The sequence below is a fragment of the Bos taurus genome, chromosome 8, assembly GCF_002263795.3.
Source record: "Bos taurus isolate L1 Dominette 01449 registration number 42190680 breed Hereford chromosome 8, ARS-UCD2.0, whole genome shotgun sequence".
In the NCBI taxonomy this organism is placed as follows: domain Eukaryota; kingdom Metazoa; phylum Chordata; class Mammalia; order Artiodactyla; family Bovidae; genus Bos; species Bos taurus.
Window position 1 is genome coordinate 90262394 of NC_037335.1, and position 24938 is coordinate 90287331.

The 24938-nt window shown below is 37.3% G+C and overlaps 1 protein-coding gene and 1 pseudogene across 1 annotated transcript in view; one reads left to right on the plus strand and one right to left on the minus strand.

Moving 5' to 3' along the window:
• TMEFF1 (transmembrane protein with EGF like and two follistatin like domains 1) overlaps positions 1 to 24938 on the plus strand; it is a 96595-nt gene that overhangs the window by 23495 nt on the left and 48162 nt on the right. The window contains exons 2-5 of the mRNA NM_001205476.2: positions 5848 to 5957; positions 14901 to 15030; positions 19677 to 19703; positions 21941 to 22037. Coding sequence (NP_001192405.2) covers positions 5848 to 5957; positions 14901 to 15030; positions 19677 to 19703; positions 21941 to 22037 — 364 coding nt within the window. The remainder of the gene's footprint in view (positions 1 to 5847; positions 5958 to 14900; positions 15031 to 19676; positions 19704 to 21940; positions 22038 to 24938) is intronic.
• LOC112447943 (uncharacterized) lies at positions 20161 to 20266 on the minus strand (annotated as a pseudogene).

Sequence of the window (24938 nt, forward strand, 5' to 3'; positions counted from 1 at the left end):
GTCCGTTGTATGGCAAACTGTGTCTGGGGTTGTTTGAAATAACATTGACTTTTTGCTCCAGTGCTCAGTTGTGTCCAGCTCTTTGCCACTGCATGGACTGTAGCCAGCCAGGCTCCTATGTGCATGGAACTTTCTAGGCAAGAATACTGGAGTGGGTTGCCATTTCGTTTTCCAGGGAATCTTCCTGACCCAGGGATTGAACCTACATCTCTTGCATCTCCTGCATTGGCAGGTGGATTCTTTACTAGTTGAGCCACCAGGGAAGCTCCCCCTTTAAATATAACTGGTATAAAAACTTGAAAAGAGAGAAAAAAAAAATCCATGTTCCACTGGTGCAAACATACTTGGATTTTCCTATATATGTTTTTTATACATTATATTGGTGTATGTATAGCTTTGTCTTCTACCTTACTTAACATTCATCAGCATATTTCCATATTGTTATATAACACACACAACCTTTTAAACAGCTGTGTAATATTCCATGGCTGTGTCACACTATTTCCTGGTGTGGGATATTTTAAATGTTTAAATATTCTTAATATTTTCACTGTTTTCAGTGTAGAGATTGTGGAACTGTCATGTAGGCAGTTGGACACAGTGTCATGAACAAACAGGGCATCTTTTGGGAGTGAAACCATCCAGCAGGGGTCATGTCAGGTTGGATTGGTGTGTAGGTTTTCCCAAATACTATTAACATCTAGGCAATGAGAATAAACCCACTGAAATTTTCTTAAGAACGTGATACAAAGTTTGAATATGTCCTGAAAGAGAATCAATAAGGAATCACCTAGAGATAAACTGAATATTTCCACATGTTGTAAAGTACTTAAAGAATACTTATCATTAAATCCTATTTAAGTATTAATTTATAGGACTTTGCTCACCAGTGCTTTGAAGACTGGAAATAGCACTGGCAAAAGCAGATGAGAATGGCTTTAATAAGGTTGGGGAAAACCAACTCTGAAGACTTGAGTCGTGGGAGTGGAAGAGAGTGCTGAGAGAAGAAGTACGATGAGATATTACAGTGGGATGGCTGAGGACAGAATATTTTTATACATAGTAGGAGCCCTCTTGTCTCAGTGCCGTAAGATTCTGGTAGTTGGTTAATCAAGAAAGTTTTTAAAGTGAGGAGTCACAAAATGGTTTGTAAATGTATGTAGCATTTTAACTTAAAAATATATGTTTATTAAACAATATTTTGAAAGAGAGCCCAGAGTTTTCTTTGAGAATAACTGGAGTTTCCCCTTTCTTGAATAAACCACCTTCATAATGCATTGAGTACACATTCCAGTTTTAATGTCTTTAAAAAAGAATTTAAAGACTTGGAGATACAAAAACCTAGATTTTTATCTTGCCTCCACCTAAGGCAACAGCTATTTTTAAAAAGGAACTCGTCCTAAGTCTTTCTGTAGCATCCAATTTTATTTTCATAGAAAATTTATTTTCTTGCTTGTGAAGAGTTGAAACCACATAATTATAGTAATGAATACAGTTGGTATACACAGACTGTATAACATACATAACTGACTCTTGAAGCACAAGAGCAGCTCTTCTGATTGGAGCTCAAGTACTCATGAATGTTGTAGAGAGTGACCTAGTAGCCTTGAGGATTCACTGAGCCATGGGCATTGGTTGGCATGTTTTACAGACAAAAGCACACTTTGGTTAATCTAGAGTGTTGATTAAGTTGGGGATAAATTCTAAGAGTGACGTGGATTGAGCAGTAGTAGAAGGAAAAAGGGGAGTGACTGAGAAGTGGTCAGAGAGTTAGTTGGGGGAATAATTAAGATTACCAGGTTGGAATGGGGGAGGCCAGGTATGTCAGCTCCAGTAGACAGGTCAAGAAAAGAGCTGGAAGACTTAAGAAGAAAGGTGTGGGATCTTTAGAATAGAGTGATTTTGACCTTTGATAGAATTTTGATATGAAAGGGGAAAGAAGCCAGGCTGATGAGAGGTTAAGACATTCTTGAAGGAGGACACCCACTCTGAGCCTCTTGTTGCAATGAAAAATAACTGCAGTACTGTACAGAGATTTTGCAGATTTCTGCTGTTTGACTCATTTTCTTTATAATGATTGTGTTGGAGAATTAAATATATAAAGCCTTTTATTTCATCTTTTACAGTAAGTGGGTCTTGTCTGGTGGTGAGTTTGTTCCCTAAGGGGATGTTTTGTAGTGTTGAGACGTTTTTGATTGTTACAGCTGGTCCTGCCGACTTCTAGTGGGTGGAAGTCAGGGATGTTGCTGAGCATCCTGCAGTGAACAGGGTAGCCCCCTCCAACAAAGAACTATCTTACCCAAAATGTCAGTAGTGCTGAGATGGAGAAACCCTCAATCCTGTCATAACATCTTGCAAAGTTAATTCACTTTTTGGCTCCCATAATCACTAGCTAACTCATAAGATCCCCCAGTTACCTTCTGTTTAATTGGAATGGTGGTAGGAAAGTCGCATCATTATGGAATGCTAATGGGTCTCATTTTGAACTGCAGCCTGAACCTAGTTAGTGGTGCCAAAAGTTGGGGATTCTGGCAGTTCACATTCACAGTAAATAGGATTTCTTCCCTTATGGTATATTGTTCCCCAGCCTTCGAAAGTTGATGAAAATTGAGACAAGTTTTACATTTAGAGAATTATATAATGAGCATTTTTGCAACTAGAACTAAATATTTCTGTTTTGAATCCACTCTTCTGAGTGATTCTGTGTGTAAAATATTTCTGTTTGGAGAACTGATTTTTGGCCTTAGAAATGACTCATCCTTTCTCCTGAATTCCCATTTGGGGCTCAGGAAGGCAGGTGTGTTATCATCGTTACCATTGATAGGTAGTAGAGTGCCCTCCTGATGCCTGGTACTGAACAGAAGATGACTCCAATTCAGAATTCCTTCTGTACTGTTTTTGCACTAAGGCCATAGTTCTCAAATTTGTGAGGAGTCAGGGCACTGGAAAGTCATGATACTCTTGATAAACTAATTTTTATCAAACTATGATGTAGCACCCAATTATTTAAGACTTTGCCTGGACTCCTCCTGTCCAACCAAGACTTTGTTTATCAGGCTGAGCTTTTCTGTTTTACCTTGTGGTTTAGTTGCTAAGTCATGTACGACTCTTGTGACCCCATGGACTGTAGCCTGCCAGGCTGCTGTCAATGGATTCTCCATTGACAATTCTCCATTGGCAAGAATACTGGAGTGGGTTGCCATTTCCTTCTCCAGGGGATCTTCCCAACCCAGGAATTGAACCCAGGTCTCCTGCACTGTAGGTGTATTCTTTACCAACTGAGATACCAGGGAAGCTTCACCTTAGTATGAATGATTATTCTCCCAAGGTGTTCTTTGGTCTGTCATGCAAACAGGTGCGTGTGAAAATCTTTGTGGCAGGGAGGGTTTAGGCTCTTGATTGCAGTTCCATTGTGCTTTTAAAATACAACAGATGAAGTATTACAAGTCAAAAGAATCTGAAGCCAACATAGCAAGTTTTAAAGCGTGATCTTGACCCATGGACAAAATAAAAATTTTATTTATTGTTGTTTGATATGTCTGATCTCTTTGGAACCCAGTGTGAATCTTGAAGCTACAAAGAAAAGAAGTAAGAGAAATAGACTAAAATTTATTTCTCAAATCATGCAATTCTTTTTATTTCTGTGGTCTCTAAAATGGATTAAGTCTGTGGTTGAGCAGAGATGTCATGCTTTCTTATCTTCTTTTCTAGAGCAGTTCTTTATGAATATTTAGTTATGTTCCTTGGGTTTTAATGTGTACATAAGACAGTAACTGGAACCTGGAGACCTTGTGCGAGTTCCCTGCAGGAATATAGGTAGACAGAAAAAAGCAACCCTCCCCCCCAACACACACTTAGTATTGAGCTTCAGGAGCTAGTGTGAGTGTTTAAGGGGGGAAAGGGAAGAATAAGCGAAAATTGGAAGATGAGGAAAACCAAGAACATAAAGCTTCCAGAGCCAAGGTGAAAGGAATCGAAGGATGGTCCCCTCTGCCCTGAATACTGTGTGAAACATTGAGAGCGACAAAACAACTGCATTAGCTTCCTATAGTTTTTGTTTCTGCTGATCTAAAAAAATGTTTTTACACATATGGTTGAACTTTAGAGCAATCCAATTCTGTGCACCTGAGATCCATTTAAGGAAAAGAAAAAAAATTTTTTTTGTAACCTACAGTTACATAGACATGCTTACTTTAGTGCAATGCTTGGTTCAGGGTGGTTATTCAAATAAGTACCATGACTGTCCACTCCTTGGGTGTTCAGGTACTAGACTATCAGTTCCTCAGAGGGTCAGCTGGGAGTAGGAGACCTGAGACAAATGGCAGAGATATTGCAGAGCACTGAGGACAAGTGGGGCCGAGAGCGTCAGTGATGGTCAACCAGGACGTGTGTCACTAGATAGAGAAATGGAACCTCCTCAAGGCAGTCCACTGAGGCCTGCTTCGAAATCTAGAAGTAGAAAACAACCAGGGATGAGGGACTGCGGGAGAAATGCTTGCCAAGACCTCATTTCCATCTAGAGCTGCACGAAGGAGGTCTTGTGCTCTTCCCAGAGTGTCTCAGCTGTTGAGCCACAGAGTCAGGAGTAACTTGGGCTTCTCTGCTTCCAGACTCATGAATTCACCTCCTCACTGGGATGAGTTGCCTTTTTATTTTTTAACAACGTTGTTTATTTATTTTTGGCTTTGTTGGATCTTTGTTGCTGCGTGGGCTTTTCTCTAGTGGTGGTGAACCAGGGCTGCGGTCTAGTTGTGGTACGTAGGCTTCTCATTGCTCCTGTTGGGGAGCACAGGCTCTAGGGGGTGCAAGCTTCAGCAGTTGCCGCGCGCAGACTCAGTAGTTGTGGTTCTCGGGCTCTGGAGCACAGGCTCAGTAGTTGCTCTGCCGCACGTGGGATCTTCTTGGATCAGGGATCGAACCTGTGTCTCCTGCATTGGCAGGCAGATTCTTCATCACTGAGCCATCAGGGAGGCCCTGGGATGAGTTTTAAAAGTGCATTTGTTGTTGTAGCTCTCATTCCCAGTAGGGAGGATATGAAAATTGGCTTTGTAGTGGTTTTCACCCAGTTCCATGTGATTGGCAGCTTTTCTCTAACCTGGAAGCAATTTATTAGGTTTCCTAGAGAGATTATTTTGATCGTTCCAGAATAAGACTGACAGTCTTGGAACAAGCACAGAATGACTGCAGAGTACTTGTATTGTTGATAGGCTCTGCTTCATGTGGTAGTAAAATTATATCAGTCATTTAAAAATCTTAAATCTACGAAGATTTTGAACCTCTTTCTTTGCACATAAATGCCCCATATATACTTATGGTGTGAACTACCGTATATATCTATTGTGTGAAATTCAAGCTTACTTTATCATTCTTTTGTAATTGAAACTGTTTATCTGTCTAGAGTGAATAATGATCACCCAAAACTTATTCTGGGTGCCAAAAAATTCAAGATTTTTTTTCAGTTATTCTTATTGGCTGCCCTTAAAAGTAACTCAGTCACTAGAAAAATAATGTAAATTATTAAGATAATAATAGTAAGAAGACCGTCTTAAGCTCTTGGCAGGCAAAATAAAAAAATTCTGTGGATTTCCCTTTTGAGAATTATGTGAAATCCTGAAATTTTGAGCTTTATTTTGCTTTGCTTTATGTGATTTAAGGCACATTACTATGCACAACTTTCTTTGGGGAATCTTGAACATTTTGTGACCCATAGAACTTAATTTTTGTATGTTGTGACTTATTATACTTGTCGATGAGATATAAGGATTTTTTTTCTTTTATTTATATATGCATATTTGGATAAAAAGGAGACACACACACATATATGAAACAATTTTTCCTCTTTTACAGAATTAAATGTGAGGGAATCTGATCTAAGAGTTTGTGATGAATCATCATGTAAATATGGAGGCGTCTGTAAAGAAGATGGAGATGGTTTGAAATGTGCGTGTCAGTTTCAGGTAAGGAAATCAGACCTTTTCTCAAAAGTTTTAACGTTTGTCATATTTTGTAATTCTACATTTTTTTAAATTAAAAAGCTTATTAAAACACCTTGAACCCTACAAGAAATTTGGGTTCACAGCCCACTGATTCTTGTCAAATGAAACGCTACTGTTTGTACCTTCCATTCTTTTCTTGAATGATAAGGACAGATTGGCTCTCATAGAAGGTGAAAATGCCTTGAAAAAAAAATTAAAAGTTTTATTCAAATGTATAATTGTCACTGAAAGGAAGTAAGGTACAGATTGCAGTAGAGTCACTTATTTAAAATGTTGGTCTTTTTATCCTCTTTCCTTGTCTTTCTTGTCTTTCTCTTTCCCTTTTTTGCTTATTTCCCTTATTTCCCCCTTATTTGCTGCTGTCTCATCTTTTTTCGGCCAGAGGACATGACTGCCTCAGGGTAGATCCGAGTTAGAGATGGATTAGAAAGGGGGAATCTCAAACTAAGAGTGCGAATATCTTTATTTTTCAGATGCTGTTTTAGTTGTGAGTTTGTTGTCTTAAAAAAAAAAAACAAAAAGAATGGAAGTGAAATCTGCTCCATTTTTTTTTTTTCCTTTTGATTGTGTCGCACAGCTTGCGGGATCTTAGTTCCCCCGACCAGGGACCATTGTTCACAAAGTGGTCCCTTATTCAGAATTTGTGATGAAACAAAAAAGGAACTAGAAATTTTAAAATTCATGATCTTATTCTAATTGTGCCTACCATTTTGGATTTTAAAGGGAATAAAGGGAACAGAGATTAGGAATAAAAGCATAGGATAGTCAGTATTTCTAAAACCCTGTACAGCTTCAGGCATAATTCTGTATGATCCATCTGAAAATAGATAGCATATTTCCCACCCTTTCTTAGGATATTGTAATGAGAATCAGAATCAGAAAGAGACCTTGAATATGAAGCCTTTTTGAAAACTGTTAGCTATCAAGTTTATTTTCATTAAAAGAAGTAGAAAGTTTAAGTAAAGGAGGAAGGGGTGGGAAGTATACTGATGACCAGCCAAAAATGTTCCTCTTGGTCAAAAGGGACTTTACAATCCACTGTTTATTGACAGTAGCCACCTTTGAAGTGGCTTAGCTAACCTTGTGCCCACCCCTTCATGGTTCCTCATGTAACAGTAGTCAGGCCAGTGTAACTACTGTATATAAAATAAATAACCAACATGGACCCACTGTATAGCACAGGGAAGCCTACTCAGTATTCTGTAATAACTTACATGGGAAAAGAATCTTACAAAGAATGGATATATGCATATATAACTGAATCACTTTTTGTACACCTGAATTAACACAGCATTGTAAATCAACTATAATATAAAATAAAAATGAAATTAAAAAAATAGGCAGTGTTATGTCTGCCTGCCCTCTTGCTCCCTAAACCTTCTTAAGAAGGACAGTAACTAAAGTGGGCGTCTTTCCTTAAAAGAAGGTGTTGATTACATGGTATGTACCAAGCCCTCATGTGCTTTTACTTCTTCTTGTTCTTCATGTTAGATAAATTTTAGTTACCTACATCAAGGTTCACTGATCCTTTTTTCTGTCATCACCATTCTGCCATTCAGTGAGTCTTTACTTTCAGATACTTTATTTTTAGAATTTATAGTTTCTGTTTGAGATTTCTTGTCTTTTCATTCCTTACAAGCTTATTTTCCTTGAGCATAGATATTGATGCTTTAAAAATCTTTGCCAGTTTCAACATCTGGGACATCTCAGGGATCATTTCTATTGATTGCCTTTTCGTTTGAGAATGGATTGTGTTTTCTTTTTTTTCCTATTTATTCTGACTGTATCCTACACCTTGTGAATGATGTGTTTTCTAGTGTTTGGATTACATTCCTCTGAGTATTGTCATTTTTGAAACAGTTGAATTGACTGAAAAACAGCAGACTTTGTCCTTCCTGTTTGAGTAGCAACACAAATACCATTTATTTCAGTCTTGGCTGGTCTACTTGGAGTGTGCCCCATAAGTGCTTGGTTCAAAAGTCAGCCACAGAATCTGGGGCTCCCTGGTTTCTCTCTCCTTTCGGGGACTTTCTCGCTCACTTCCCAGTGGCTTTGGTCGCTCTGAATTCTATCCTCTGGGTCTTCATGCAACAAAGATTGAAGGTTTTTTGGTGGGTATTTTAGCTATCCTGGGTGGGGAAAACTGGGGCTATTCCCCTCTTCCAACTGTTTTTTATTTCCTTAGGTTAAAGTCCTTGATGTGGAGTTGTCGGGCCAATGGAATGCTTATGTACAGATTAGCATTCTCACCAAGAGCAGTGTTACCAGGCTGCTTGTTTGCTTTCAGCCTCTTGGTAGTGAATTTTGTCAGTCCTTTTAAATTATATAAATCTGAAAGGTAAAGAAACTTTTTGCATTTGATTACTGGAGAAATTGGAAATGTGCCATAGATTTATTTACCATTTTTTTGAATTAATATTTCATATTCTTTCTATTTTGGGGAGTATTTTCTTTTTCCCTGTGTTGATATGTAAAGATACATGTGTATACTGTGTTAATAAAATATAATGTACTGTTTGTGTTGTTCTTATAATATTGCTTACTGTGCTGAGCATTTTATATCTATTAACTCCTAAATATTTTATATATATTTATATATAAAAATTAACATAAACTCTTATGAAAACCTATGATGTAGGTATCATTTTCATACATTTTTTAAAAGTGTGGTATTTGCCTTAGTAAACAACTTGAACATTATATAAGGAAAAAATGTCTTCCTTCCACTCCAGACTACCAGTTGCTCTTCTCAGAGGCAACATCTGTTAATTCTTACATTTCCTTTTAAAAATATTCTGTTTTACTAATACATAAGTGTTTTAATTTCTTTTAAGTACTAAGTCACTTATGCATGCATGCTAAGTCACTTCAGTCTTTTCTGATTCTGCAGTCCTATGGACTGTATCCCACCAGGCTCCTCTGTCTATGGGATTCTCCAGGCAAGGATACTGGAGTGGGTTGCCATGCCCTCCTCCAGGGGATCTTCCCGACCCAGGGCTCAAACCCACATCTCTTATGTCTCCTGCATTGGCAGGTGGGTTCTTTATCGCTAGAGCCACATGGGATATATGGAATCCATATAAACTAAAGTATCTTAGAGATGGTTACTTTTTAGTTTATATGGATTACAAAGAAAGCTTTATATATTTTAAAGAAGTTATCCTAGTATTATTTTCATTTTATGTTTTTTTATATAAAGTTTTACATTTTCGTTTTATATTTATCTTTGTCTTCATGATTCTGCTTTTTATTCTCAGAGTCTTTCCTTGCAACTCTACGGTTATAAAGCCTTTTGACCTTTTTAACTTACTTGAACAGCTAGAGAATCTTCTCATGATCTATCTGAATCCCTGTATTCTTACCTTGTGGCAAAGCAAGAAAGGAAAAGAAAAGTTAGGGGTTTAGATCACTAGACATTTACCCAGAGCTTACTTAGTGGTAGGTGCTGGGGATATAAAGATGTTTAAAGACAAATTACTTACCTTGCAGGAGCAAACTGCCTAAGGGCTTACAGCGTGACTTGATCCTGCTGCTGAGCGAAACTTTGACTCCTCTTCTTTATATGCTTTTACGTCTCTTCAACTTAGACTTCCGTTCTTGCTGGTTTAAGAACAATGACCTCATGTGCCCATTAAACACTTTTCTGTGGATGCTTTAGCAGTATCTTTCAATTCATTTAAAAACCTTGCTTATGATTCATCATGCTTTCAGTGTCAAGCTTTTGGAGGGGCATAATTGAAACACATTTTAACAGATAATAATAGGATTTTAAATTCTAAAATTGTTTTGTTTAGCCTGTTAATAGGAGCTATTACATCTTGCCACATACATAAACAAAATTGCTTTTATTAATTTTGAACAAAGAAAAATGATCAGTATTGCATCTTTTCATTGCAACCTGAATAATATATAAAGAGAAATGCCTGTGGCTTTTCCTGTTTTCTTTCTTCCCCTTTGTTCTTCTGACTGGAGTTCTCAGGCTGATACCTTTTTTTCCCTGAGTTTCATAGTATTTGCTCTAGCTAAGTACTCTGTCCTTTTATTAGACTTTTGTATTAGTCAGGATTCTCCTGAGAAACAGAGCCAACAAGGTATATAGAGAGAGAAGAGAGAAAGAAATTACAAGGAATGGGCTCACTCAGTTATGGACATGAAGTCCCATGATCTGCAGCCTGCAGGTCGGGGGCCCATAAAGGCTGGTAATGTGGTTCCAGTGTGGGTCTGAAGGCCAGAGGATCAGAGGAACTGATATGTAACTCTCAGTCTGAGTCCATAGGCCTGAGAACCAGGAGAAAACCAAGGTCCCAGCTCAACCAAGGTCAGGAGCTTATTCTCCCTTCATTTGCCTTTTTCTATTCAGGCCCTCAGTGGGTTGGATGATCCCACCCACATTGGAGGGGGTATTTATTCAGTTCACCAGTTTAAATGCCAGTGTCATTGAGAAATACCCTTGACAGATACATCCAGAAATGTTGATACTTAAAATTAACCATCACAACCTTGTTAATATTATTGTATTCAGCACAGTTCCTGACACACAGTAGGTACATAATAAATGCTTGAATGGACGTGGCTGCAGAGTTGTACACTGCTGCATCTTTGTAAACTGCTTCAAATCACTCTTCCAGGTAAAGAGTAGGTATAGGGGAGAGTTCTTTCCCCCAGCAAGAGTGACAGTAAAGAGGAGGCAAACCTTAAGATAGAGTCATGCCTGAGTCAGAAGTTGCGTGTTGTTAAAATTGCCCAAATCATATAATTTTTGTATAGCATAATAAGAAGCTCCTAAAAGCAACTCCTGGAAACTGACCGAGGAACTGCAGGTCTGCTTTTCCCATCATGCTCACTCCTTGGTATGTGCTTGTTAGGTTGCATTTCAAGGACATTGCCTATCTGTTTTAAGCTCTTTGCTCACTACCACCAAGTGAGATCCTGCTGAAAAACTGGAGCATGTAGTGGTTAGTGTTAGAAATTGGCTATGACCCTAGACAATTACTTAGAACTCAGAAATGATAATATCTATAGCAGAACCAGTGAATGTTTGTTGAAAATTTACTATGGCCAGATATAAATGCTAAAGATGGATTTCTCTTATTTAATACTCATAACAGTTTTGTTAGGTAGATACTATTATAATTACCATTGTACAGATAGGGGGAAAAAAATGGCATTGGTGCTAACCCGTAGTCACATGAATATTTGACCCAAGATTTGAACTCAGCATTTGACTTCAGAACTCTGGCTCTAAGCACTAAGTAGAGTACTGGAGTGGGTTGCCATTTCCTTCTCCACATGTGCTTTGCAGGACTGTTACATTTAAGTTAGTTTAGGACATTAAAGTTGCAGCCAATATTTACTAGATAGAAACTCTGCATTAAATGTTAGCTATTACCGTATAGATTCGCAGCCCTATCAGACTTAATAACCCTTTTTTATAACCAATAATTTGTATTCCATTTCTTTTCTAAAGTGAAATTTGTAGATAATGTAGCTTACATAAACATGTAATTAAAGAAATCAATATAATGTATAATTGAAATGTAAAGGAGAAATAAAAGTAATTTATAATAAAATAAGTATTTCAAAATGTAAATGCTGGGACATGATTATACTAGAAGACAATGTAGGGGTCCATTGCTTATATCTACTTAAATGAATATTTGGATTTTTAAAAAGATCATCATCAGCACTTGCATACCAGTAGTACTTGAAAACGAAAAGTAGAAGTATGGTGAATGCTAGAATAAAAACTATTAGGAGAAGCTGCTGCTGCTGCTAAGTCGCTTCAGTCGTGTCCGACTCTGTGCGACCCCAGAGACGGCAGCTCACCAGGCTCCCCCGTCCCTGGGATTCTCCAGGCAAGAACCCTGGAGAAGCTAGAGCAGTCTTATTTGTTTATGATCTTACCGTAGTTCCTGCATGAATGGCTAGAGATGCATTCAGAAATTGTATGGTGTACAAAAAAAAAAAGAAATTGTATGGTATATATAAAAAAAGAAGTTGTATGGTATATAAACAAAAAGAAATTGTATGATATGTATGTTGTATGGAACTGCCCTTTCCTTTGTGGTACTTTGAGCACTCTTAGAATCCATCTGCTAAATGACAGTAATGTCCTCTTGTCATCAGTTCAGTTCAGTCCACTAATTTGTGTCCAATTCTTTGCGACCCCATGGACTGCAGCACGCCAGGCCTCCCTGTCCATTGCCAACTCCCGGAGCTTACCCAAAAACTTATGTTCACTGAGTCGGTGATACCATCCAACCATCTCATTCTTTGTCATCCCCTTCTCCTCTGCCTTCAATCTTCCCCAGCATCAGTGTCTTTTCAAATTAGTCAGTTCTTCTTATCAGGTGGCCAAAGTATGAGTTTCAGCTTCAGCATCAGTCCTTCCAATGAATATTCAGGACTGATTTCCTTTAGGATGGACTGATTGGATCTCCTTGCAGTCCAAAGGACTCTCAAAAGTCTTCTCCAACACCACAGTTCAAAAGCATCAATTCTTCAGCGCTCAGCTTTCTTTACAGTCCAACTCTCACGTCCATACACGACCACTGGAAAAACCATAGCCTTGACTAGACGGACCTTTGTCGGCAAAGTAATGTCTCTGCTTTTTAATATGCTGTCTTGGTTGGTCATAACTTTTCTTCTAAGGAGAAAGTGTCTTTTAATTTCATGGCTGTAATCACCATCTAAAGTGATTTTGGAGCCCCCAAAATAAAGTGTCTCATTGTTTCCATTATTTCCCCATCTATTTGCCATAAACCAATGGGACTAGATGCCATGATCTTAGTTTTCTGAATGTTGAGTTTTAAGCCAACTTTTTCACTCTCCTCTTTCACTTTCATTTGTCATGGTGACAACCAAAAATGCCTCCATGGGGCACCCAGACCTAAGGGGCATGAGCACCTTTGTGAGCACTGTATTAGAAAGTTGTTAAGCATTGCTGAGTGAAGAGTTAGTTGGCTTGAAAAATCCATAGACTTGTATTTGACATCTTGGAGCTTATGGTCTTTTTTTGTTGTGTTGTTGCTAATTATACATTGTATAATTACAGAGTAACATTGACTCCTGCAGACATCATATAGTTTTATTGTGTACATGTTAGGGGAAGAGAATAAAGGAATGTGATCCTTAGAAGAACTGGAGGAATATAGGAAGGCATCCTAAAGTAAAATTTGAGTTTTAACTAAAGTTGATGTAGGAGTCTGGTGATAGTGTATAGCAAGTCAACTTGGTTATAAAATATTTTATTAAAAATTATTTTTACCAGTGCTACCTGAAGTAGCATGCCAAAGTTATGGTTCATAAAGTAAGTTGACCACTTGTTAAAAAGTAAATGAATGATGAAAGTAAGCCTTGCTCATTGCAGAAAAATTGAGAAAAACAGAAAATCCTAAATATGGAAATAAAAAAATATGGTGACAAGTAATGTGAAAAATTTATTGATATTTTCTTCCAGGATTTACTCTGAATATTTATTTTTCTAAATAACTCAGATATATATATATATAATTTATCTTCTTTCTACATTTTTATTTTATATTATCATATTATTTAAGAAATTTTCATTCAGTTTTATGGACTAGATAATGCATTTAAAAATGGCACAAAATTCTCAAAAGTTATATACATGGTATTATTACCTGCTTTTCACCTAACATCATCTTTTTATGTCACACAGTATTCTTATAAAGTTCAATAACTCTTTGAACATATATAGTGTGCTTTAAAATAAACATTACCTTATTGGATACTTAGATTTTTTCTTGTATGTTTTTGATATGAATACATTTCTATTTGAAATGACTGTAATAAATTTTCATCTATCGTAGTTTCCTTCAGATAGATCCTTAAATGTGTAATTGTAGATCAAAAGCCTCATTGCTTTTTAAGAACTCTTAAAATGTGTTATTAAATTGTATTCTTTAAAGATTGAGCCAGTTTAAATTACAGCAGGGCTATTGGTATGCAACTAAATTGAATTTTTTGTTTGTCTAGTAGCCAGTTTTATAAGGTTAAAGTAGCATCTTATTTTCATGTACAACTCTGATTATTAGTAAAGGTCAGCATTTTTAATATATTAATTGACCATTTGTTATCTTTCTGTAAATTTGTCTTTTGTCCATTTTGTATTAATTGGTACTGTCTCTGTTTTAGTGATGATAACTTGTATCATGTTATACTATTTTCTCCCAGATTTTAAAACTTTAGTCATGTATATTTTTGAAATATAGAAGTTTTAAAGTCTTTTAAACATCTCAATTCAGTGTCATTTCTCAAACCTGTATCATCTTTTTTCTTTTCATCTACTAATTCTTCAAGGTCCAGTTCATGTTTCACTTTCTCTGAGGAGGCTTTCTTAAATACCTTATATCTTACAGTAATAGGTGTTAGATATAATACTTATTATCTGTACTTTTGATTTAGTACATGATCATATATATATCCACACATATATATTTCATATTTATATGGCTCTCTAATAAGATTGTAAAGTCTCAGAGAACAGAGCTCATGTGTCTTCTATAGCATTTACCTTGAAACCTTTTATACTAGAGGTGCTGAATAAGTGAATTTTGATAGTTTACATCATTAGTGCTTATTCCAAACATTGGAAAGAATCTCCTCTTATATTATCTCCTTGGATCACTAGCAAATGATGTAGACAGGATAGAGATTTTCATTCTCATTTTTATGGATAGTTGATAGTTAAAATATTTTCATTATAAATGTGAAAAAAAGGTATGAGAAAGTAGCACAGCTCTTCTTTTTAAAAACCAAATAAAAGAGCAAACTTCTGTCGTAGAAGTGTGTTACAGTCCTATGGCATTGCATTTGTGAATATGAAATGAACTATTAACATTCACATGTCGCTCTGAGAATTTATTTTTGTTTCTTTTGCAGTGCCATACGAATTACATTCCTGTCTGTGGATCAAATGGGGACACGTACCAAAATGAATGCTTTCTCAGAAGGGCTGCTTGTAAGCACCAGAAAGAGATAACAGTAGTAGCGAGAGGACCGTGCTACTCTGGTATGTGTGATGCTCTCCTAAAGAAACGTTAGAAGTGGTTCTGCTGTACTAAGGTGAAGTTTCCAGTCAGAGGTTCATTCCCAACGCTGCTGTGCGGATTGGGATGATTATGTGGGAAAGTGGGCGGGGGCTCTTTTTGCCCCCATCTCATGTTGCTTTTTAACCCCAGGTGGTCTCTCTTATTACCTCTTCTGTGGCACTTCTTAGGACGTTTTTAATGTTTAATACTATTTTTGGTGGGGACTTTGCATATCAATTTTGCCTTATGGTTTGAACATTAGGCAGAATAAGATTTGGGAGGGTAAATGCTATGAGATCCGTTTTGTTAATTTTTATTTTGGTGCGAGGTGGAGTGGGGAATATTGTAGAAACTCATTAGTGGCATCCCAGAAAGTGTTTGTCCAAGCTCTTCTCTTTGTATCTTTTCTGTTTGCCAGCCTTTGTTACCAACTTCCTCCCAGTTTTTGTATATACTTCTCTTTTCCTTCCTGAATTATTTGTTGTTGTTGTTACTAAGTTGTGTCTGACTCTTTTGTGATGCCAAGAACTGCTGCATGCCAGGCTTCCCTGTGCTTCACTATCTCCTGGAGTTTGCTCAAATTCATGTCCATTGAGTCAGTAATGCTATGTAACCATCTCATCCTCTGTCATCCCTTTCTCCTGCTTTCAATCTTTCCAGCATCAGGGTCTTTTCTAAAGAGTTAGCTCTTCGCATCAGGTGGCCAAAGTATTGGAGCTTCAGCTTCAGCATCAGTCCTTCCTATAAATATTCAGGGTTGATTTTGTTTAGGATTGACTGGTTATATCTCCTTTCTGTCAAGGGATTCTCAAGAGTCTTCTATAGCATCACAATTCAAAAGTATCAATTCTTCAATGCTCAGCCTTCTTTATGTCTTCCTAAATTGGTAGTGGTTAATTTTGGAAGGCATTACTATAAGAAACCAACAGTAATGCCTTGGTTTCTTACTTGTGTTTGTATTTGGGAGCAGGGATGCTGGTGAGATATTATAATAGAATTATTGTATGAAGGTTAGCAGTAAATGTGGAGGCTGTTCTTTATATGATTACTCCATTTCCTTTCTTTTCCTGTATACTACAGTGCCTGTGTTCAGAGTTTTTATTGGGGCTCCATTACATAAGCATGACTAATTGCTTGTCCGTGTGGTTGATCTCAAATTTGGTCTACTAACACCACATGATTCAAAGCCTCCACTCTGAACTATGTGGTTGGTCTTTCTGGTGTGAGCTAGCCCCTACCCTAAGAATATTGAGTGTGGCCAGCCCCACCCTCAGATCTGATGTGGTCAGCTTCCTTCCTAAACATCAGTTGCCTTCTAGAAGCTGTGGGCCAAGGCCAGATCTCTCTTTGGGAAAGGCCAAATTCTTTTCCATACACTAAATAATTAGGTTCTCTTAGGCCAGTAGACTGTGATTTGTATGGTTCTCACATACTTTCTAGGTACATTATATTTCACAGACTTGATTTAGAAACTAAAAAGGAATATGGAGTTCTTTATAATCCCAAATTAATTATGCATCATTTATGAGGAGTTAAGATGCCAACTGCTTTGATAAACAGTGAATGTTAAACATGGGGAGGCAGAGTGTTAGGCTGGAAAGAGCACTGCACTAGGCTTAGAAAGTCTAACTTAAATTAACTCCAGCTCTGATTTGCTGAATGACCTTGCACAAGTCACTTAGCTGCTCTGAGCCCCAGTTACATACCTACATGGTTAGATGGTTATCGTCTCCTGTGGTTAAGTGAGGGTCGAATGAGCTAAGCTATAAGGTGCTACTTTGATCTTGTTATCTGCTAGGTGGGCTCTGTGTTCCGTCATTTAGTCTGGTGTAGGTCCTGTTTGCTGTGCTAGAAATAACATTCTCCTTTGCTTATTTGAGAACTCCTTTTTTAATGCTTTAATATTGAGCTTAAGTCTTTTCTCCTCTCTGAAATCTTTCTTCTTTGGCATCTCCTGGCAGAGTTTGTTCATGCTTTGTGCATATGTCTGTGTATATATCATACTTCATTTCATTTATCCAACACAGATGAATGTGTTTATCCTTTAGCCAGATCCTATTTCTGAACAGGAAAGTACTATGTCTTGCCTAGAGAGGATGTCTTAATTCCAGGGTTGGAGTTGGGGAAAGTGTGTGTCTAGTGAAAATCTAATCTACAGAAAGAGCTCAACCTCATTATCAAAGTAGTCACAATATATTTATTTCAAAATTTTAAATGACCCTTATGGGAGGTGGTGAGATATAATATTTATTAAAATTGGACATTGGTTGAAAAAAAGGTTGGTAGTGAGTATCTCCTGGACTGGGTCTGTCTTATTTATCAGTTTGTACCTATTCCTTTTACTATGTTGTCTAACACATAATATGTACCTAGTCAATGTATATGGAATAGAAGGGAAAAAGAGAGTTTTCCTAAGAAAAATTTGGTAATAAAAATAAGTCAAGTTCCCTTCTTGTCTTTTTTTCTGCTCTTTCATCCTTTTCCTCTACTTGGAAAAGATATTTTTCATGGTTGATCGGTCAGTGAATACTCTATAAGACTTTGTATAAAATCGCATGAAGTGTTGAAGTTCAGTTCAATTCAGTCGCTCAGTTGTGTCCGACTCTTTGCAACCCCATGAACTGCAGCACCTCAGGCCTCCCTGTCCATCACCAACTCCTGGAGTTTACCCAGACTTACGTCCATTGAGTCAGTGATGCCATCCAGCCATCTCATCCTTTGTCATCCCCTTCTCCTCCTGCCCCCAATCCCTCCCAGCATCAGTCTTTTCAAATGAGTCAGCTCTTTGCATCAGGTGGCCAAAGTATTGGAGTTTCAGCTTCAACATCAGTCCTTCCAATGAACACTCAGGACTGATCTCCCTTAGGATGGACTTTTTGGATCTCCTTGCAGTCCAAGGGACTCTCAAGAGTCTTCTTCAATCTCACAGTTCAAAAGCATCAATTCTTCGGAGCTCAGCCTTCTTTATAGTCCAACTCTCACATCCATACATGACCACTGGTAAAACCATAGCCTTGACTAGATGGACCTTTGTTGGCAAAGTAACGTCTCTGCTTTTTAATATGCTATCTAGGTTGGTCATAACTTTCCTTCCAAGGAGTAAGCGTCTTTTAATTTCATGGCTGCAGTCACCATCTGCAGTGATTTTTGAGCCCCCAAAATAAAGTCAGCCACTGTTTCCCCATTTATTTGCCACGAAGTAATGAGACCAGATGCCATGATCTTAGTTTTCTGAACATTGAGCTTTAAGCCAACTTTTTCACTCTACTCTTTCACTTTCATCAAGAGGCTCTTTAGTTCCTCTTTCTGCCATAAGGGTGGTGTCATCTGCATATCTGAGGTTTTACTGGTATTTCTGTCGGCAATCTTGATTCCAGCTTGTGCTTCTTCCAGCCCAGCGTTTCTCATGATGTACTCTGCATATAACTTAAATAAGTAGGGTGACAATATACAGCCTTGATGTACTCCTTTTCCTATTTGGAACCAGTCTGTTTTTTTATGTCCAGTTCTAAGTGTTGCTTCCTGACCTGCATACACATTTCTCAAGAGGCAGATCAGGTGGTCTGGTATTCCCATCTCTTTCAGAATTTTCCACAGTTTATTGTGATCCACACAGTCAAAGGCTTGGCATAGTTAATAAAGCAGAAATAGTGTTGAAGTGGCTGATACCTAAAATGTGTATTTTTTCCAATCCCTCTTGTTTCTACCATGATTGGGACTTTGATTATTGTCTTCGGGAAATTGAGGGTGAGGGGGGAAGGGAGCGATATTGTGAAGGATGTCCCCTATTCTTGAGAGCTATCTGACAGACTGGAATGCATTTTCTGGTAAATTCTCCCTAGAAAGTGCTGGATAGAGTGTCAAGTTCATCACTTGCCATCTTGGCTCCAGGCTGATGATGCTACAGTCTTGCCCTCTTTAATATGTTTTGTGCCATATGTTGGTTCTTTCAGGATTATAAAATACATATTTTAAATTAATTACCTTTTACACTGGTTTCTTGCTGGTAACTTTGAGGGAGGCTCTTTAATTTGATTAGTAACAAGTTTTTCAGACACCTTGGTGAGATTCCTTCTGTAAGGTTTCCTGGAGGAAGTTAATTTCATCAGTATTAAGAAAGCCTCAACCCTGAGGTTCTTTCCTTCTAAACCTTAGGTTTATTCATATCTTTTGGCCTTTATCCACAGATTTAATTAAGAAGATTTTTGGAGCAAGACCCAAAGCTTTTCCTCCCTTTTTATTAAAAGCAGTTTATTTATTATTCCTTTAAAGCTTTAGCAAAGTTAAACATTTTTTCTCCCTTAAAGTGAGTTCATTAAAATTATTTTTATTTAGCCATTTACTTTATAATATTTATTGATTTTTCACTTTGTACAAAGCACCTGTGTATTTTCTGAATGAGCTACAAAGATTATGAGGTATATAGATTATGTATCCAAGGAATTTATATTTGGAGAAAGGTACAAAATAAGTATATAAGAATAAATTGTTGGATGTCGAAAAAAATGAGAAAAGGGACTATCTGAGAATGGATATCACAGTTTGATTTTTGATAAGAAATTTTACTATTTGGTAAGATGAGATTCTGGGAAAAGTGTTGATAGCCATTCTTTATTTTTCTTCTCAGATAATGGCTCTGGATCTGGAGAAGGAGGTAAGTTTCAAATACCCTTAAAAGGCATTTTCTTCTTTTGCATTTTAAAAATGGCTTTACTGAGATAAAATTCACATCCCATACAATTTGCCCATCGAAAGTGTATAATTCAGTGGCTGTTCGTGTATTAACAGAGTTGTGCATTAATCACCACAGCCAACTTTAGAACATTTTCATTGCCCCAGAAAGAAACCCTGTACCCCTCAGCCATCATCCCAACCCCTCAGTTTCCCTTAGCCCTATGCATTCCTTTTTTTTCCTGCATTTATTTTTCATTTTAGATTTGTTGTCAGACTAAGGGGAAACATTGCTCCAGTTAAATTGAAGTTATACCAAAGGGTCCTCTCTGTAGGATCAGACCCCAGGTGATTTTAGCTCGAATCAGAGTATTTGTGACTCTTTCGTCGTTTGCTTACACATTTTTTGCTCATAGGGAATTTTCAAGGCACAAAACTTAAAAAACTAATATTTGGTAATAGCATATAACAGAGTTTACTCTGAATTATTAGAATTGATTAGAACAGATACTGTACTTGATCTCAGCCATAAAGCCGAGAAATGATGAATTATTAGAATTGAGAATGACTAAACTATCTCATAATCTAATGAGACTGTAATTCTTAATGAGTATCCACTGAATGCAAAATAATGTTTCAGGTGCTCTGTGGATGCACTAAAAGAAAAAACATCTATGGTAAAATTCACATGTATGCGCATGAAAACCGCAGTTATGATCCTTCCAGCACTATCTGAAACCTTACTCCATCCCCCTACATTTCATAGAACCCTAAAATTGTAGAGTTGGAAGGGACTTTAAAGGTCACCTAGAGAGTAGAAGAACTGTCCTGAGGAAGAAGTTCAGGGATGATGGTTTTAGCTTTAAAAAAGAAAAGATTAAAAGCTGTCTAAAAATAGAATTTGAGTGGACATGTTCAAGCAGAGACTTCGTGATCACGTGTGAAGGATGAGATCATAAATTCTAGATCTTAGAACTGGAAAGGACTTTAAAGGACCATGTAGTCTAGCCCCTGTGGTCAGATATTCAGTTAGGAAATTGTCATTGTTACTATATGAAAGAAATGGAAGTTGGTCTACATATTTGCTTTTATGGTACAAATATTGGATGTCTTTCCCTGAGAATGTTGGTTGTTGGTAATTTTTTTTTTTTTTAGGGAGTTTGAGTTAGAAAGGCCAAGTGGTTTGCTCAGATTAATACACAAATTCTAGTGAGCTCATGGTGGCTGTGTGAGTTTTAGATCTCATGGTATTTCTGAGGCTTAGAAGTACTTAAGATTATGCTCCCTGGAACTGTTTGGGAGTATGCATGAGAATTTGGGTAAAGTGTAGGTAGGATCCAAAATGCCAAGTTTAGAGATAGTACCAAACAGGCACTTAGGTCTGTGTGCTTGCCTTATAACACCTTCTCTGCTGATAGGCACCCCCGCAGTAAGGTATGCTTTCCCAAACCAGACTGGGGACATCCTCTAAGTAAACCATAATCCCTAAATTGGCTTCAGAACTCATCTTCCTGCCCAGTTTGAGATTCTCTTAATAGGATCCACTGTAGCTGAGACCCACAGAAACGAGGTTCCCTAACTGCGAAATATGAGCTGATTTGGGGGCTGGTGGTATGCACTGATCTTGTGCTGGATCATAGGAGACCCATACACTTCAGCATTCTTGGTATTATTGGCAGGGCTAGGTGGCAAAGTAGAAAAGGGTAAGTACTTTGTAAATAGACTCCTTTTCTTTTTAAAATTGGGAGACAGTTTTTAAGGCAGGTGTGAAACTGCTGTGAAGACAAGGCAGTGGTTAGACTCGGCTGTGTTGAGTAACTTGTTTGTTGAATCACTTACTGCTAATAGGATTGCACAGGCTGTTTCAGTAGGGTAATCGCTGGACTGAATATATTGCTCATGTTTATTTCCCCTCTCTTATTTCATGTTATGGTAATTCTTTTTAAGAATTAATGAGACCTAGCTTATTGTTCCATGGCACTTAGGCTAAGGGATTATTTTTCTGGCCCCAATACTTGTTTTTTTTCCACAGTATATGTTAATACTCTGTATTGACAGCATTTTTGGACTCAAGCATCAACAGCTTTTTGGAACTGATTGTTTTCAAGAGCCTTGCATACATTTTCCCCAGAAATAAGGATAATGGCTGCTGAAAACATGAAGCAGGTTTGGAAAGGATCCCAGCTTTTGGTTGAAAATTTAATTTTTCTTTTTAAGCAGAAGAAGAAGGGTCAGGGGCAGAAGTTCACAGAAAACACTCCAAGTGTGGACCCTGCAAGTATAAAGCTGAATGTGATGAAGATGCAGAAAATGTTGGGTGAGTTGATTGAGGGAAAGGGATAAACTTATTTGGAGGTCAGTTGTCAGCATTATTATGTTATAGAAAGCTTATCTTTTAACCTGCTTTGGTGTATATTGTGTGTGCCTTCTTTATTTTTTGTTTACTGTTAATCTATTGACTTTTAAGTTGATATGATACTATAGCTATCTAAGTCAGTTTAAGTGTTTTAGAGTGGAAATCCATTTGTAACTTTTTTTTTTTTCATTTTACCACTCCCTTTCTTCACTGATAGTTTTATACTGTTATAAAACTGATACATTTTATACCAAGTGCTAATTTTATTCATCGGAATTACTCTTATTTGAATTACCTTACTTTTATATCTTCAGCTAGAGTCATGATAAACAGTTTTTCTTGCATTTTTATACACAAACTTTTAATGCATTAAGAAAAATCCAAAACTTTCAAAATTTTAAAGATAGTAAGTAAATATAATAAGTAAAAATTATTTCTGGAAATCTCAGCTGGATAGACTGACATTCTGTTTTGTTTTCTCACTCATGTTCTGCTTTCACCAAGGTAGGCTTTGTAGCTGACCTGTGTTGTCCATCCAGTTTCCCGTGCACTCCCCATGAAAAGGGTGCAGAGTAGTAGCAATATAGACCTCACCAACACAGCCAGCTTTGTTCCTTTCATCAGGCTCCTGTTTGTTTATCCCCAGGCTCAACCTTCCTTCATTTCCCTGTAGTGCTTGCTTTCTGCATAGTTGATTCTAAAAACTTTAATACTGTCTTTAGGGCCTTATGTAGCACAAATGGATCCTCTTCACTTCCTCAATTTCCCCTTAGTGTGTATTTTGAAACACTTATAGAAATTTGCACTTTCTTTCTTACTCATATGTATTTTCACTGTGCATTTCTATGTTTTATTCAGTCCATAAATGCATATTTGAGCCTTTTACTGATCAATGGTAATATGGTTTAGTTAGCATTTATGCCTGGAGTGACTTTTACAAATCAGGGTCACTGTGTTTTCAGTATTTTGATACATAATCAGCTATTTGTCTGGCACTTGGTAAAATTAAATGTCTGATAATTTACTTGATATATATTTCAAAGTAGGTAAGAACTGGCAAAAGACAAATTCAATAAAAAGTCGAACACTGCAGCAAACCCTGTGTTTGCTCTGTTTCTGCATACGAGTCGCTTGTTGACATGTCCATCTGTTTCAGTCAGAGTGGATTGATTTGTGAGATGATGTTTCCCAAAGTAGATTTTGGCCTGTAGAACATGAGAGAAATGATAGCAATGTGGACTTACAGAGAGGACAGGTAATAGATACTGTGTTCTTTTTCTCTTTTTGTACTGAAGATACGGTATGATGCAACACCTGTGTGTATATGTGTGCATATGTGTGTATTTTTGCAGATATTTAGTTCTTTTCTCTGCTTTTCCTCAGAACTGTTCTAAAATCGTGTTCAGAGTCAGAATAGCTGTCAGTGATTGATCGACGTGGTCTGTTGAGCTTTTGTTTCTCCGTTGACAGTGCCTCTCTTCAGTCTTCTTTTACACATTTCTCTGCTATCATTTTTCATCTCTTAATTGAAAGAGAGAGAGATCTTTTGCTTGGAAGTAGAACAGATTCTGTGTAATCTCAGAGGTAGCCTTAAGTATAACATCTGTATAAAATACACATCATTCTTATATATACCTCCTCTTGATATGATATGTAGTCTGTCCTCAGTCAGAGCATGTCTGTTGTATAGAAGCGCACTAAATTCATTATGTGTGTGTCTATTTGAGAACTTGTAACTGCTGTCCTTGCAGGTACACGCTCTAAGCAAAAGAAAGTGAGTAGAGACAAGGGAAGGGCTTACCAATAAAAGGAGCAGGCAGGCTGAGGAGCCTCCTCAGGAGCCCATGGATAGATTGGGACAGGCAGCCAAGACCAGGCCAGGAAATTGATGCAATAATAGAAGAACATTAAGAACATTAACATTAACATTTGTGCCTTTACCTAGAAAGCAAGTGCATATATACATAGTAATAACAGATATTAAGTAAAACAAAATCCTATCATACTTAACCTTTACTAAAAATACTGTACTCTTAATATTTCCTATAGTGATTATGACTTAGAGTTGAAAAAATATTGCTCTATAATGTAACTATAATAGATACTTTATTTCATGTATTTCATTTCATACATTTTTAGGTATGGGTATTCATTTAAAAAATATTTTGAGGGCTTCCCTGGTGACTCAGTGGTAAGGAGTCTGCCTGCCAATGCAGAAGACATGGGTTTGATCCCTGATCTGGGAGGATCCCACGTGCTTGGGAGAAACTAAACTCGTTCACCCCAACTATTGGGCCTGTAGAGCCAAAACTGTTGAGCCTACGTGCCACAATTCCTGAAGCCCTCGAGCCCATGCTCTGCAACCAGAGAAGCCACTGCAGTGAGAAGCCTGCACACCACAGCTGGAGAGCTGCCCCTGCTCTCCGCAGTTGGAGAAAAGCCCATGCAGCAGTGGAGACCCAGCACAGCCAAAAATAAAAAATAGATTAAAAATTATTTTTAAAATAAATAAAAGTATTTTTTAATCTTCTGTCATTGTGAAATATCTTTCCTGTCAAATGAAATGCTGTATATCAATATAATCTATCTGGTTTCCAGAGGGCAGCTAATCTTTTTTTTTTTTTCTCTTTTGTACTTGGCTAATTTATTCTTGTTTTTAAAATTTCTTTTTTATTGAAGTATGGTTGATTTACAGTGTTGTGTTAGTTTCAGGTGTATAGCGAAGTGATTCAGTTATACATAATATATATTCTTTTTCAGATACTAAAACCTTTCTCTTGCTTTAAAAGCTCTTTTTTCCTTTGCTAATAGGGAAAGAAACTTGACCATTTGTGGGAGGGGATAAATGGTTAAGTTAAGTTA